This window comes from Manduca sexta, chromosome 14 (assembly GCF_014839805.1).
Source record: "Manduca sexta isolate Smith_Timp_Sample1 chromosome 14, JHU_Msex_v1.0, whole genome shotgun sequence".
Taxonomy (NCBI): domain Eukaryota; kingdom Metazoa; phylum Arthropoda; class Insecta; order Lepidoptera; family Sphingidae; genus Manduca; species Manduca sexta.
In genome coordinates, this window is record NC_051128.1 from 9,336,270 (window position 1) to 9,354,070 (window position 17,801).

General features: G+C 32.9%; 1 protein-coding gene across 1 annotated transcript in view; it reads left to right on the forward strand.

Moving 5' to 3' along the window:
- The first annotated feature begins 151 nt into the window (after positions 1-151).
- The window catches only part of LOC115445215 (lissencephaly-1 homolog), a 28,092-nt gene continuing 10,442 nt past the window's right edge, over positions 152-17,801 (forward strand). The window contains exons 1-2 of the mRNA XM_030171421.2: positions 152-393; positions 4,555-4,696. Coding sequence (XP_030027281.1) covers positions 4,659-4,696 — 38 coding nt within the window. The 5' untranslated portion in view covers positions 152-393; positions 4,555-4,658. The remainder of the gene's footprint in view (positions 394-4,554; positions 4,697-17,801) is intronic.

Below are 17,801 nucleotides of genomic sequence, written 5' to 3' on the forward strand. Positions count from 1 at the left end.
ATCTTTTCAGATTGATTCGCATGAATAATATTTTCTGAATCTGAAAACGGATGTATAAGACCAGCCTTAGAATTATATTCACGGAAATTCTCTAATTCTATGACAGTCTATGGTTTCAACCATACAGGAAGTTTCAAATTTCCATCAACGCCCTCTTTTCTTCATATTAGGACAGTACACATGATCAAACTTTGTTACTAAAACTAGATGACGCTAGCTACCAGTTGAAGAAAAAAAGAAAATCGAAATCCACGATATTGGTTGGTCGAGTTTTTGACAAGCCATTGCAACGAAAACGGTTTTCTGCCTCGGGTCTTGTGTGAAGTGTGTTTGTCGTGTGTGTTACCTACTTATTTCGGACACAAGTGCAATTTTAAGTGATTTTTGTGTTTCGTAAGTAGACTCTAGTCGTATCCTTTTACGATATTCTAATTAGAAATCATAGCAACAATATTTAAACCAAAATGATCGTCCACGGCGGACGTTCAATATGGCCGTTCTACTAGATTATTTTGCGTTATTTATTTGACGGCCTTATACCTGACTTTCTAATTAAAATTATTAATACTGATTAACGGCAGATAACGCATAATGTAGGGATATATTTAAATTTAGTAATATAGTTGATGTGGCAGATGACAGTAATCCGCTGGTTTTGACGTTTTGATTTCTGAGTCATTTCTGCAATTTAGCTGTTGCAGCATTTATTTTTGCGCATCATTATTAGAAAATACAAACGTTATAACTCAAACTGCTATTAGTATTTTTGAATAAACCATTGTTTTATGAAAAGTAATACAACAGAAAAATCGGTACGTCATTTTTAAAATATAAATTACATAAAAGCTGAAGATCAAAATCTAGAGACGTTCCTGGTGGCTTTAGATACAAGTTATTTCATGTTCCAACATTATAAATTTATAAGCCATAGCACATCTGAGAGATTGAATCTGCCTCACTTTCATTCATATTAATTATTAAAGGGTTAAATAATGAAGTAAGAGACTGGAAATCAGGATAATATAATAACCTGAACATCATGTTTAAGTAGTTTACCAAGCCAATTAATAATGTTATGACAGATTAACAGTATTATATTCCTTTTTAAATATATAAATGCCCAACTCAGTCAAATATTGTAAGGCTTCCTTGGCTCCACATACATGAGACATATTTATCCTTGACATAGAAGCCTTAAAATTCACATCGGCTAAAATTACATGTGAACAAATTTGGAGGAGTTTTAAAGGGGCATGTTTTTGCCAACAGCAGCTGCCTTGGGGTGACTGTTTATGTTATAGATTACATATAAGAAATCAATACTAATGTTGTTTAATAAAACCAATAAACAAAGGTTATGTTTTATAGAATCAAATGATTGGTTTACAATTTAAATTAACAAATGCAGAAATATTATATTTTTTAAAAGGAAACATTTGATGGCAAATGCCTAATGCTCATCAAACTTCCATATTTTATCATGAAGTAATGTTAAAAGTAGGTTTATTTTATTGAGGAAGCAAAATCTTATACATATTTATTAGATTTTTATAAGCAATTTGGTATTACCTAACTATGCAGTATTTAGTAAAAAGGTGTGCAGTATTTAATGAGTATTAAAATTCAACAATTAGGTCAGACATTATATGTGCCAACCTAAACTGAACTTTAATTGCTGTATGGGTAAATTTAAGTTAAATTAACTACAAATATATTGTCTTTTAGTAAATTTAGCTTGAAAAACAATTAGTATGCAATTGTAAACTTGATAATATTAATAATACATTAATTTAGGAATAAGACATTGAGAAGTTATCATCTAATCACAGATGTATTGGGTCATCAACTGAAACTAAATAATAGTGTAAGAGTCTGAAACAAATATTAATCATTGTTATTCATTGACATTATTGTTCAGTGTGCAACATTTGAAGGATTATGTGTTAGATTTGAATCTGTACAAATAACCTTTAACTTATCTGATTTGAATAGACAGAAATGCTGCGCTATGATTGAATCTTTTAGTTTGTAGGATATGAAATGGCAATATGACTTGCAAAATGTTAACAATAACAATGCTTGTATTTTGTGATGTTTCACAAACTAATATAATGGTATGCAATAATATAACATAATAATGAAGTATGCCATTTAATTCCACTATCAATTTGACCATTATTGGTAAATAATGGTTAAATTATAGTTAATAGTGAATGAATAACAGTTATTCTTTTAATGAAAAGAATGACTATGCAGTTCTATTTATATAATATCTATTTTTAGTCAAAGGACTTTTTTAAACAAATTGCAGTTGCTGGCATGTAACTAATAGGAAATATACACAGAAAGATAATAATGATAACTGAGAGAGTAAACCTTAAAGAAAATTACGTCCCAGCGTGTAGGTGCCCTTATGATAATAAATTGTTAGTTACATTAAACAAGTAATAATTACAAAATTTCTAAATGCAAGTTAATCAGGGCTTTATTTTAATTTGTTATCAAGGTCTAATCAATGATGGTATCTATCTTAATGAATTATTTCACTATTTCTCAGTAACATGTATATAATAAGATATTTATCATCAAGTAATACATTGAAGAAAATATAAAAAGGTGACATTCAAATGAACATATTGAATTAGTTGGCAAATATGTGGGATTCTTCTTTATTATTAATACCTAAAGTGGAATATGTCAAAATAATTTTTGTATTACTTCAAAAGTTCCATATTATATACCCAATGTTGTGCCATGTTCACTGTGCCAGCAATATAAGCAGATTATACCTAGTCTTGCCATAAATATTGTAATAAAGAAAAAAGAAAATTGTTAACTGCAAATAACATTTATTACTTTTACAGTGTGTCAGTTTAATACATAAATATAAAACAATTAAAAATATAAAAAGCTTATTCGAAGTGGTCTCCATTGGCTGCAATACAGTCCTTTAAACGATGAGGCCAGTTATCAATAGAAGCACGCACTCTTTCCATGGGAAAATTCTTCACTGCCAATCGTATAGATTGTTTTAGGGACTCCAAATTATCATGGCGTTTAGAGCAAGCTGTACTCTCTAAAACTGACCACAAATCATAATCCAGCGGATTAAGATCGGGACTAGACGACGGCCAGTCTTCAGCTCTGATGAAGTCCGAAACGTTCGATTCCAACCAAGACTGCGTGGACCGAGCTTTATGACCCGGCGCCGAGTCTTGCTGGAAGGACCATACTTGGTTATTGAACATGGTGATGTTAAGGGGCTTAACTACCTTCTCAAGAATGGTATCTTGATACACTTGTGCCGATGTTTTGATACCTTTTTCACAAAAATATGGCTCAGTCACTCCTTCATAGCTAACACCCCACCAAACCATCACTGAAGTCGGATAATGTCCACGTTGCACTCTGTCGACTAATTGGGAAGCTTCCTTAGAGCTTTGAGCATAAATACGGTCATTTTGTTTGTTAAAATGTTGCTCAATTGTAAAAATTTTCTCATCCGTAAACAAAATTTTTCTGTGACCTCCCTTTGCGTACCGCTTCAGTAGTTGTTTCGATTTTACCACCCTATTCTTCTTTAAATTATCAGTTAAGAAATGGCCAGTGCGTCTCTTATAGGCTGCAAGTCCTAAGTCATCTTTTAAAATACGCGACATGGTTCTAGGTGCTATCTTCATTTCCCGAGATAAAATCTTTTGCTTTCGGACAGGATTTCTTCGAATTCTTTCCCTTACTGCTTTGACCACCTTTTTCGTACGAACACTACGTGGACGGCCAGATCTTTTCTGTCACAAACAGAGGAGGTCTCATTGTACCTATTAATAGCCCGGTACACAAACATTTTACTAATACCAAGTGTATGGAGAGTTTTAAAAATTGCATTTGGCTCCATACCTACTTTGTGTAATGCTATCACAGCGATTCGGTTCTCTTTATCACCCCACACCATTTTAATATCGCAAAATATTTTACAATGTATTGGCGCCAAAATGAGAAAACACAATGAACAATCGTATAAAAATGACAGATTCGAAATTCAAATGTAATATTTTTTTATAATTAAGTGTAACAGTATTTATGGCCAGACTAAGTATAATGTCTTGCATTAATTTCAATACATAATTAAAAAGTTATTGACCCATAACACACTGGAACTTGCAAGATTCTGCATAATATGTTACAAAACAAGTGTAATGAACAAGTTATGAACATAGAACCCATAATGAGTACTATTCATTCTACACCTTTCTTATAATAATATATAATATTGACTAATACATTAGCCCAGCATATAGGTGAATAATAATATCAAATTGTTTTGATAATTAAATTTAAAAGTTCAAAAATATGTTGAATATCCAAGTATGTATTTAAGCGGGATGTAAAGTATGTAGTATTAATCCAGTACATGGTATATCTGTAAGCCTAAATTCATCAAAGTCTGTTAAGCAGTCTATGTATACTTCCAACATTTCAAACATTTTAATAAACCATTGTATAAAATAATTAAGATTTACTCAAACATTGAGTATAATATATGATTGGGTACAGGTGTGATAATGGCAACGACGTTCCCGTCGTCGCCTGCGTGAACAAGTGAGACTCCAGTGCAGTGAACCCCACGGGCCCGCCGCCTCAAGCGTCACCCGACCACGATGAAAATGGTGTTGTCACAACGGCAACGAGAGGAGCTGTGAGTATACAGTTTATTATAAAGTGTATAAATAATTAGGTGCCTCTATCTGTTACGTTATTCTAGTAACAATATAGATACAATGTGATAAATAAGTTGGAGATATCTTTAAAGTTCATAAAGCAATATGGCTTCGATTTTCCAAGAAAATGATGTATCATGTAAGTAGAATATTAAGCAATATTTATGTATATATTTGGCAATACTATAACTCTTTCTTTAATTGATGTTTAATGTTATGACGTTTCACGCATATTCAAAGCATTTTTCGTGCATGTCGTTAAGCATATTTCGGGCTTTTTAAGTTTCGTAATCCAGGGTCTATTTTTAAAATTGAAAAAGAATAAATCCAATTAAACCCAAAAAATAGCAGACCATCAAAAACATTACATTTAATAATTCTTAATTAATGATACTTATTAATGATTGTCCAAAATTACTACAGATTGCTAAATTTCATTGAATAATATAAACCAAAAAATATAATAAACGTTTATTATAAAGGCATTGAACGCGTTTTAATGTTACACTTCAGTTTCAATGAATTTTGCGAAGTTAATACTTAGATGCGGCGTCAGCAAGGTCGACCCACTAATGCAACCTACCTTACTTTGTTTTACCGAATTTTGTTCAACAATTTTTAAAGTTCATAATTTTGTATGGAGTTTGCATCATTTTGTATCGCGTGTCACTCTTGAGGAACAATGTATTGTGGATTCATGATACATATTTTATGTTAAACTGTACTTAGTATTTTTTATCAAATGTGAGTTGTAGTCAATTTACTGTACTAGGATAAAAAAAATCTGTTGAACCCGCATTTATAGTTAATTTTAATGGAAATAATATTGCGTATGAAAATACATAAGTAAGCATTTCGATCGTCATGTATACAACGACTGTAGCTAGCTTCATTTAATAAAACGACAACATTGATATACGAGTAATTGGCTTCACTATTTTACATTATTTTCAGTCAAATATATGAAAAAACAAACCACCTTTGTATAGGTGGCTATAATAGATGTTGAATATTATACAGATTCGCTGAATTATACTAAAATAAAACATACGTAAGACCTAAGGCTGTAAATTATTAATAACAGAGCAAAACAAGTTACGTTTGTATAACTTGTATCACTATAACTTGTTTAGTTTTATAAAATTATTATTTTAATATTTGTTGGTTAATAATTCACGAATTGATACCAGTATTACAATGTTCCGGCAATTGTACTAAAGTAGGTAGAAAGTAAAACCAATCGTAACTACGAATATTGACCTGAAATAAGTAAATTAGCGTTTGAAATAACCAATGAAAATTCGAAAATTGGTGTCAGCCTTGATTTGCCTTCTAATACGCTCGAATCTAGGCCTAATGATGGTAAATTATTTGGTGCCCATTGTGATGGTAGTTTTGGCGAACATTGCGTGCTGACTGCCAGCCGACCTTTGAAAGTGACAGTTGGTCTTTTACCGCCAGGTCGTTGACCCCACGTCGGCACCGGCCGCCTGCGCTTGCACCTACCCAACGTTATATCACTTCATGGTGGACTTAATAAAAGCCACCATAATCGTAGAATTCAAATGTGAAGTCTAATTCGTGGTCGGAATACTTCACTCAACCAACTTTATTGACTCGATAACGAACGTGTTTTATCATGATACCGTTTCGTAATTAATCTAAAGTTGATTTCTTAACGTTCTAACAAGATTAGGGCATAAAGATTTGTTGTTACAAAGAAAATCGTTTATGCAATCGATATCAAAGTAAATTGCTTTGCATATCTCATTGTAAAGTGGCGGCCGTGAACTGGTGACCTAATAAGCCCTAGCGCTCTTATACCCTTTAACTTTGCCACGTTCGAAGTGAAAGGTAGATTAAGGTACATTTCGCAGATACTTGAAACAATGATGAAGTCTGAATGTTCACACGGTATTGTCCATGCTGAAACAGAAACACGTTAGTCAAATCAAATTCCCCCCTATTACGTAAGCTCGTTACAGAATGGATGTATCTGTCTGTTCATTTCACTGAAAGTAATACTACTGTGTATTTATTTGTTGCTAACATGGCTTGGTACTTTACACGCCAGTGACCAATTAAATAGCGATACGTTGGAGGTAAACTGTTCCTGAATTCTCTCTCTACCCAGATGTAGTTGAGACTATTCATCTAAATGTCGCTTGTTTGCTGAAAAATTATGTATGTATATTATATTATTACAATAATCAATTTTTTTATCGGATTAAATTAAAAACGTGCTCATTGCAATCTGGAAAATAATGCAACTATCAAATCGTAGACTAGAAGTGAATTGTTTAATAATAAAAGCACGACAAGTATATTTCAATTGCTCGGCGTAAGGCAAGTGTCCATGACTAGTTTTATTTATATCAAACAGGTAAGTTTGTAGCAGGTGTGAGTTGATGCACTTTTTAAATGATCTCCCTCCGTGACCGCACAATGCGCGCAACGATCACCTCGTCCAAGTTTTAAAACTTGTATACCAAAAACATGTTTCAAATGACGACAGTAAACGTTCGTAAGTGGCATAATGTTATTCATATTTATGATATCAATCTGTAAGAGGTCCATGTTGCAGGACCTCCTGTTGTTTTTGAATGAATGAAGCCGTAACAATAGTTGTTCGACATTAATATTTAGCCAAACAGAAACGAACTGTTTACGTCACATTATTACCATAATCGATCAAGATCATAATGTATGTTATGCAACTGTTAGATATAAGAAAGTGCTCGTTAAATTATCTTGTTCGGCACTGATTTTGTACAAGCCTTGCGATAGGTTACCGAGTCTAAATTTAAATATCTAAAATTGTAACAATGCCGTGTGTTATCTTTTCAAGCGTTCCTGAAATAGGTTGCTCCTCCTGTTTAGTAATACCAAAGCGGCCTTGAGTATTGTATGTGCTAAATATTAGTTGTTTCGGATATGTATGTTACAAACAATAATGTTTAGCGACTGAAAGAATGACTCACCGACCACCGTACGTTGTCATCGAGATATAAGCATCAATGTCAACCTGTCCTTATTCATTGTGTAAAGCGAACTAAGATCGCTGAACGCCATTTGAAATTTAATTGAGCATTAAATTTTTATTACTTTATCTTCTAGGTAGTGTTGTGATCGAGTTAGTACCGATCTATGTTTTTTACTTTATGTTTTGTATGCGCAGATCTACTGCGCACTTTAATTATTCTCGTATCTTCAATTGCTTGTATCAACTTCTTCAACTTTTCTAAAGTCTGTACCACGTTTATGTAAAAAGACCCATCTTTTACCAATAATTCTCAATTAGCGTTTTTTCTTTCATATATAAATTCCAGGATAAAATTTGACATATACTTAATACTTATGGCATTCCAAGATGCAGACTTTTTGTTTGTACCTAATATAATTCAAATGCCAACGGTTTATATCCATCTATTTTTAACAAACGTACAAACATCTTCTCAAGGTTTTACATTCATAACGAATAGGACGTGGGTCTACTATCGCAATAAAAATAAAGTTTTTATAACTTCCATCTGTACAAATTAAGATAAAAAAAAATATTACGGGACTATTGTATTAATAAGAACTCATTATTTTTCTTTATAGGGTCTTATATTGAATTTCTGCGTGAAAACTACGTCACACCCACGTATTAATATACTATAATTGATGTTAATTGTTTCTTAAATAAAACATATACTAGTACGGCATCCTTTTAGAACGTGAGTGCTGCTCGCACTTAAGGCGATACCTCAAGGTCCATTTTCATACATTTTGTTTCGCCTTTAATCTGGGTAACTAAACAAGTATTGGCAAGTAAAGAATTTAAACTCACGTCTAGTTAGTGATTAGTTCTCGCAGTTGAAAGAAAAATGTAAAAATAATTAATAATCATGGATATTTCTGCCTTTAAAATTTCGTCATATTAAATTTTAAAGGCCGAAATATCCATATTATTAATTATTTTTACATTTTTCTTTAAAACAAATTTAATTATTTTTATTTTTAAAACAAATTATTTAAAATAACAACAAAGTATTCACCTGCCAAAAATAGTACATTTTTATATTATTTCTCACAAACAGAAAAGGAAAAAAACTATAATTACCTTACCCTTAGATAGTGGTCAGTAAATTTTAAAAGGTCACTTTATCTAATAACACCTGCAGAAATGCTTGACGTTCCAGACGTAAAAATGTTACGTTAGCTCTTTTTATATTTAAAACTGTATATGTAGACTTAAATAGTGAATAATATGCTAAAAGAAAAGCAGAAACTTAACTTTTAAAAGAATATGAAAGCTTTCGTTTTGAGGTTCATAACTATACAACACTGATATAGTACGATATATTGTAATTAATGGGAGTAATATACGTGATTTATAGTTTTAGTGAAAGGCTTCACCTAAAAATGTAGGTTATTGGCGATCTAGTATTTTGGCAGTGCACCAAACAAACGAATTTATTCCACGTTTAAATTCCGCATTCAGACTTCTAATAATTGTATAGGAGAAATTTATTTATAATATACACACATAGTGACCTATCTTTATGTATAGGTTTTTATTAATCTATATTGAGTTATCTTATCCCTATATTTTCTTAAGAAATGTGCAGTATAAACGGCGCAGGAGCCGTTGTTCATCCTATAAATGTGTATAGTCGCGGATTGTCTGGAATGCCGACCTCGGCGGGTTGACGTTAGTAATTCAGCCGCATGCGTGCCCAGTTCCCAGCATAACTTCGCTTTAATAACCAATGTTATTAATAAGAAAATGCAACGACATCTTGTTGATGACTGTTTAAATTTTCCTCTTTGGTATTAGAAATATGCTTCAGTTATGAACATATTTGTTCAATTACTTCATAGCGTAACTGTCTGTGTTTTCGTGCTAAGATTGATGATTTGTAATTTCGTTTCATTACCAAGCATCTAAATAATTAAATCTATTCTCGTTGTGTTTAACATTTAGTTAATTATTGTTTTTTTTTTCAACGCCAGGAGAAACTTTATATGTAATTGGACAGAACGTTTACCGGTTTACTTTAAAAAGGATTTGTATGTCCGGTCACGGACGTAATTAAATTATCATGCGGAAACTTACTCGTCACATGTGAACTTGCTAGTGACTTACCATATGGCATACTGCTTAGTTAGCCCCATTACGGTCGACGTTTTCTATTGAAAACTACGTCAACTGCGCCATTTTGGTTTTATTTTTAAACGTGGAAGTTCCCCCTGCGTTCAAACAATGCGTTAATAATGCGTTGTATCCCTACGTTCCCGGTTTTCCCAATATTTCATTTTACCTTTCCACCGCCCCTATTTACTTCTCACCCATAAAACCGGTGTTTACACGAAGGGCTTACGAAACTAAATTGCGTTTATAGTGGAAAACTAACAAGTCAGGTAAATTGGCGTTCTAGAAAGTTTGTAAAATATAAGCGTTCAGCTTGAATTTATTAGAGTTTTATTCTCAGTATAAGGAACATAATTATTTTGTTTAATGGATAGTGGAAATTCGACATGAATCTTAGTCATGAAAGATAATATTGGAGAGAAAGAATCTTTTTTCTTTAAATATTTACTATTATTTCGAACTATTTAGAAACTAACAATAGCAGCTATTAAAGATTGGACACAAAAGCAAGGATCTATAGCTATATATGTCAGAGTATAATAATAACCACGTAACTCTAATCCCCAGAGAATTTCAGTTAATAGACAGACTCATAGTAAAGGGATTCGCAATGACGCAGTGAAGCTTTGACGTAGCAAGCCGTCGGCGCCTGGTGAGCGCGATCGATACCGCAGCCAGTGTGGGCGCCATCCCCTCTTCCACCCTACCGGAAACTCGCTCGTTATCGACCTTAAGCTTCCAGCTTAAGACTTTATTTCAATAAGCACACATTTACAACACGAAATTCAACGAAACTTTTATTTATTACCCTCGTTTCAGTTATAGGATTTTTAAGCAACCATGTTATATTAAAGTTATTGTTTATCGCCTGTAATTATTGAGAACGTGACGTATCACGGGACCTATATAAATACACGACTCGTTGCAAAATGTTGTGTCTCTATTTCAGGTATCGTATGAAACGTGATGTGATTTGTATTATTATTCACCTGTCTATTTATAACTATTAACGTCACGCAAAACACTTATGGTCTTTTTTCAAGTTAAGACAAAGCCCAATATTGAAATTCCATGTAAGGATTTTCTGTATAGGACATTTTCAAGATGAAAATAATCCCCGAGTGAGTCCATACAGTGCAGTATGAGCCACAGTAGAGCCTAGCAGCAGACAATATGATTTTTCTAAGGCTAACGGCATGAATGGACCAACTGATCCGGGGTAGTAACACTATCTCACAGAGAACCCACTTCTTCGTAATCTCTATTTATTTCCTTTTAGACTTCTAGAATGTTGTGTGTTCATGTATATGTGTGTTTATAAATCACACGGTCCATTTATTCGCTTGCCGTTCTATACCTATAAAAGATAATATTAATAACCAATGTAATATTTAATCATTTTGACTGTTACAATTTTTCCGAACTATTTATGACAAGATTCGTGGTGGCTAATAGTACGTTCGACACTAATGTTTCAATTTTCAAGTCACGGGTGTATGTAAATTATAGTGTATTCCGTGTGTAGGGAACACTGTGCGCAGTGTTATTTTATTGGCAATGCTTTTTTGGATTTCCTTGATATCTTGTCGTCTTATGCAACATGGAGCTTATTATTTTCTTATTCATTGACCTGTAAGTTACGTCATAGCAGTGTACAGCTTTTACGCTGTTATTTCGTATAATATTATGTTCATCGTTTAATTACTTCTATATAAAGTTTGTCATTAAAATGTCGAAAAAGAATTAGGTTACTTAATGGAAAGTACTATACACAGTCCATGTAGACCCAAACTATCAGAATTGCTTTTTTGATTCTTAAAATATGGTGTAGGGAATGGGAAAAGGGCGGAGGAGGTATTTATTGGGTTTTTGGCAAATTTACGGGCAATATTCCTTTACCTTGAAAAGTCTGAAAAGATCTTTTATAAAATTTATATTGTTTTAACTTTGTCTTATATTTGAAGCCATTTAGTTTTGGCCTCCACCGAGACGGATACCTCGGCTATTCGAGCTTCTCGATAGGACTACAGGAACGCTTTACATTTTAGTCATTGGAAGTTTTCAAGTGCAAGGGTCGGCACCTCATGTCAGTCACAAGAAAGCAGTATGTTTATTCTATGTATAACTGAGCATATTTCCGCCGCGCATAATATTATCACCACTGTTTAATGTTGTTCAATATCGATTCACATGACGTATACGTAATGTTTCCGTTGCCTTTACTATTCAATAAAACGTTGGTTCTTCGCCCCGCTATGCATTAAAATTTATACACTCCTAAATTTATTTAACATAAGTTTCTTTTATACTCTGGTAGTCTTCAGTTGTATCCGTCTCAAGAATGTTAAACCTCCATATCTTAAGTTGTGGAAAACATAACATAATATACCACAAATAAATATGCTCAAAGCAGTAAGTATCTTCCTCATTCATTCATTCTAATAATTGTGAATATCAAGATCTAATGTCTTAATATTACTTTCTAGAATGCATTTAATGTAGTTTACAAGAATGTCCGTGAATAAAGAATAGTTTTGTTTTATTCAAATAATGAACTTCCGCTTGAATTTTATGCGTTTTTTACTTACTAGATCACTTCCGACCCACTTTACAGTTTAGTGTACAATAGCCAAAACTGTCTGCATCATTGAGTCACGAATAAACGCTGACATATTTCTGGAATACATGATAAAAAATATATTAATAAGTAATATCGAGAATGGGACTTTATAAAACGTTTTATCAAGCAATCGTTTGTGCGTATTTAAAATGCCAATTGATGACAAGTGTCACGTAATATCGATTATAATTATTTCATTGTGACAGCGGCTCGGACATTGTGTGTACAGTGTAACCCACTTGTTTTTACTACAGTACGTGAATTCATTGAGGAAACCATTGTCAGCATAACAAACTTATCTGTTAAGATAAACATGCACCGCGAGTGGAGTAACGGTGTGCACGTTATCAGTATTGTTATTGAGCGTGGACGGTGCCGCCACTCCGCGCCGCCGACGCAGCGGCCTCGAGTCTCTCGCGCCACTTGTCCCTGCAATCAAAGTCGTAACGTCGGAAATGTATCGTGAAAGTTATTTTCTCAGGCAGTCCCAGATCGGCCCGCGCCTCTAGATCTACGCACGAAACCACTTTCGCTGTGCAACAACACTGCTACTGAACTCTTTGCACTGTTAAATGTTCAACATTTTATCAATACATTCCCGCCAATTATGTATTAAAATCATATAATTTGGAATAATATCTTTCATGATTTATAGCTTAGTGTTGTGAAATACTTTCAGTCTGTAAGAAATGTCATGCATTTATTCGCTCGTTTAATGTCAATAGATCTTTTACTACGTTTATAACAATGCAGTATTGGAACGCAAATGTTTCTCTCACAAAGGAGATAAATTTTTCAATTTGTTTCTGCCGCGAGTTAATCTTTTCATTCGAAAGAAATTATAGACATTCCTAATACGCGAACAATAGGGAGGTGGAAGAGTTTCACTCATCGCATCCAATGTTTACAGTAATCAACCAAGAAATAAGTTTTATAATTTATTCAATAGAAACGTGTAAATTCAATGCGCTGTTACACAGTATTTTGTTCAACTTTCGTATGCTTGAGTCGAATATCTATTTGATCAACGCTTAGCAATGTGATATTATAAATAACATGACCATTTTGTTTGATATGCCTTCTTTAATTGTTAAGTAATCGTACACATTACAGATGCTATAATGTAACATGACGCAATCTCGCTCCTCACATAATATTGAGAGCCTGTTTTCTAAATAAAGCATGTTTGTCCAGTCGGTGACGATGTCCTTCCTCGGTCTCCAAATACTGGTATTTGCTCACAACAAAAATATTCTCGTTCGGAAAGCGAACCGGCTTGTCATACCGCGAGTGACTCATAGGTTAATCTCCAGATGATCAAATTGTATTGATATTTCACATTGTTTGTGTTCGCTCTGTTTATATTCACCTATTCGTATTAAAACTGACGACTACTTATATTTTCTTATGCAGTATCTTCCGTATTTATAAACAGTAATGCAAGTTTCCGTATTTCCTTGAAGAAGCATTGTGATATTCTAAGTTTTATTCACATTGTTAGTGTTCACAAATCGCAAATGTAAATGATACTCAGATATTTTAATTATCATATTCATTTTTTGCGTCTTGAATATCGAGTAATTTCTCTGTTTTTAAACGCCGACCTAAAAAGAGGGCTGTTATAAGTTTAAAATGGTGGTGGTGTAGCTTCCAAACGAATAGATTGTTTTTATTTGTTTCTTTTTTAAAACTGATGTCATCGAGATGGATCTTACTTATAATTTGTGATGACCTGTTCAGGCGTTTGATGATCAACAGCTCATTTACTACTTCCACAAGTTCGAATGTTTAAAAAATTATGCATTGTTACTTCAGCAGTATTTTTAAGACATGCAAACCTTGCGCTGATGCTGTAGCTTCAAGTAGTCTACGGAGTACCCAGCTCAACTATTTACTCGAGATACAGCGTGTTTGGCTCACAAGAATTGATTAAATGAGTTGATGATCGAGACCCCATGAGAGAAAGAATAATAATTTAAAAAGTTTGAAATAAAAAATATAATATAACAATTTTACATAACCCCGATACACACCCTCTAAAAGAAAAAATAATAAATTTGTTTATCGTTTCATTAGATTAGAAGTACCAAGCAATGCTCAAGTCTTAGGCCCTAGAATCTTCGCATCAGGAAACCATACCCTGGACCGGAGAACGACGTTTTCAAAAATATGTCTTATCATTTGCTTTAAAAATCAAAGTAATTTATTTATTTTTAATTTTTGACACAGAAACAACTCACAAAACATATATTTCTGCTAGTTTGTTATACTAAGGTTTCGTACAATAGGCTAAATATTGTTTTGATTACAAGTTCAAGTCCACAGCATGTACAGTAAACAAAATGAGTAAAATTAAATAACAGGATTAAAGGGGTTAAAATAATCATATCAGAAAGGTAGATGGAACCATAAAAACACGAGCGCAATAACGTAAATTAAGCTGTAGTAGACGCAATCAGGATTACGAAATAGGCTTGAGCCTATTCACAACAATTAACTGTCTTAAATTTTGCGTTTATATGAAGTAGGCTAATTAGAAAATATATCAATGTCAATTAATCAAAAATCAAAATTTAAATGTGGTTTAATAAAAATCTACGTTTTCAAATGGCTGGCGAGCGTTGTGTTCACTACTCAGTGCCGTCTTTAGTGCGCGTCACTATCGATCCTGCCTCCTAGTTACTGGAGGATCATGTGCGGACTAATATAGTGATTGTATTGCGACTATACCTTGCGTTACGGTTTATATAACCCAACATGTTATATTACTTCAGCTTTTAAATTTTATCTGGGTACTTAAATTATTGGAGTAACTTGACTTAGGGAGTAATTTAAACTCATATTATTTCACTAGTAGGAAGCTGCATTATGGTTATGTATTGTAGGCTGTTTTTTATACCAATCACGAACTTAATGCGGCTTGTAAAATGTAGAGTAGCTAAATTATAATTATGACAAACAAATGACAGCCCGCTTTGATAACACGCACCCGGGCTGGTTGCTGGCGAAAGCTGAAGTCATATACATAAATGTATGAGTTTTAACTGAAAAGCATTCGTACTATTTGGTATAGAAATAGTACAAATAACCAGCTCCGAGAAAGTGGGTGGGCGAACAGTAAACTATTCCTTATTATTGTACCATTTATGGCGACAACTCACTGTGCAAGTTATGAACATATTGTATTAATCGGAGCCGTTATGGTTTCTCTGGATTCTGTAATATAAAGCTCGGATAACTCAGAAAAACTAAGTGAATTAATGTTTCTAAAATATAATGCAGTATCCAATGTATGAGGACTAGATAAGAAACTATTTTGGTTGAGTAAGACATGCGGTTTAATAACTAATAAGAATAGATTTTTTATGTGAATGTGCTTTGTAGAGGTGGATAATAATTCTTGGTATCGATATATTTTCGCAACAGAAGTCTGACTATATATCCCAGTTATTTCATGCAGAGATTGTTAAACAACACTGAAATGTGCTCGTATACCGGAATCATGCTCTTTACTAGGATAATATTGTTATTTGTGCTTACTATTTATTATAGTGATTTTTTATGATAACGCGAATGTTAGAAATTAAAATAAAACTGTTACGGATTTTATTGCGGTTATTTAGATTATTATTATCCCCCGACATAGACTGCAGTATTCAAAGTCACGGGGCGGAGTCGACTATTTATTGCTAATTAACTGCACATTACAAGAAAAGTACCGAATTTAAAAACATAACGAAATTTTTACAACCGCTCTTTCAATGATTTACCAATTTGGGAATATTCAACGTCAAAACGGTTACTTACAAATCATTTTGTAATGATTAAAGTTACACAATTTAGGTAAAGCCAGAAAAACAATTAAAGTTCGCGTTATAGTATTTTTATCTTTGATGATTGATGTCACGAAAACTACATCATACATCTTACTTTACCATGATGTAATATAATTACATATTTTATCTATACTAGTCATAACAGAAACATAATATCTACAGCCACATTTATCATTGTGCTATGAAAAAATGAATAAATTATAAAAATAAAATAAATATTAATGCGTTTATAAAAATCTAACTCTTATATTTTTTTTATTATCACTTATTTATGTTATGTTATGTGCTTAAATATAATAATAATATTTAAGCTCAAAATACATAAGTAAATAAAGAAAATCTTTACCTACATCTACATTTTGAGAGTGTTAAATAAGCCGACCTTTAATACAAGGCTTTCACTGTGATTGCATAATGGCAGGGGTGCAGTTGGCTGGGGTGCCCACTCTCTATATAAGTGTGCCCTTTAATTATGTCTCATCACACCACCTCCAAGTCCCAACCTATAGAAAACCGGATCTATTGTCTTCTAGCTCCATAGCAAATGTCACGTCTGTTGCTAATTTATTAAATGATTACAATTTATTTCCTACATTATAATATTATATGTATATTTAATCTTAAAAATGCCTTAATAAGTAGAATATTACGAGATATAATAGCTCGTTAATAAGATATATATTATTGGAACACCTTTTTTGAGATCATCATTGCGCAAATTAAGAGCTATCAGTGGTGAAGGTTGAAATTTTCCGAAACGCAACTCGACACGGCTTATAAGTTTTAATAATATGCAGAAATGCAATCTGCTAATCGTTCTAATGATAATTAATTACATTTTACATAAATTACGAAAGAGAAGTCGGCAGGAATTGAGTTATGGACACTTCGCCGCTGAGAGTCATAATATTAATAAATGCATCTTAGTTCAGCTCTCAAGTGCAACATGAGCCTAGGACGCCGTCAAACACAGGTCGGCATCTTTCTATAGTTGCTATTAAGTAAATCCATATTAACATTACTTCAAATGACATCTTAAGTTACAATATGTGACGGATTTTGATGGTTGACTTTGTTCATGTAACACCGCCGACTCAGCTGAGAATAAGCTCTCAATGACAGCTTAAGCTTGGTTTATTAAATAGTTCAATACATTAAATATCTACTTGAAATTTTACTCAGAGGAGAGGTTGATTCATTAGCACGACCCTAAGTGTGACTTCTCATGTGTTCTATTACGAATCTACTTAAACTTTACATTCCATTCTAATTAAGGTATAGTATATAACCTTGTCTCCAATCACATTTTTTATTAATACCGATTGATGTCATCAGCCATTTAATATAATAGAACCAAAGTGGACCGTCTAAAAGTATCTAATTTATTCATATAAAATTATTTATACACGAGCTTTATTTATTTATTTCGATTGCATATCAAATAAAACCGAGATGTTCATCGCTATGTTAGCTGACATCGTAACGAAATG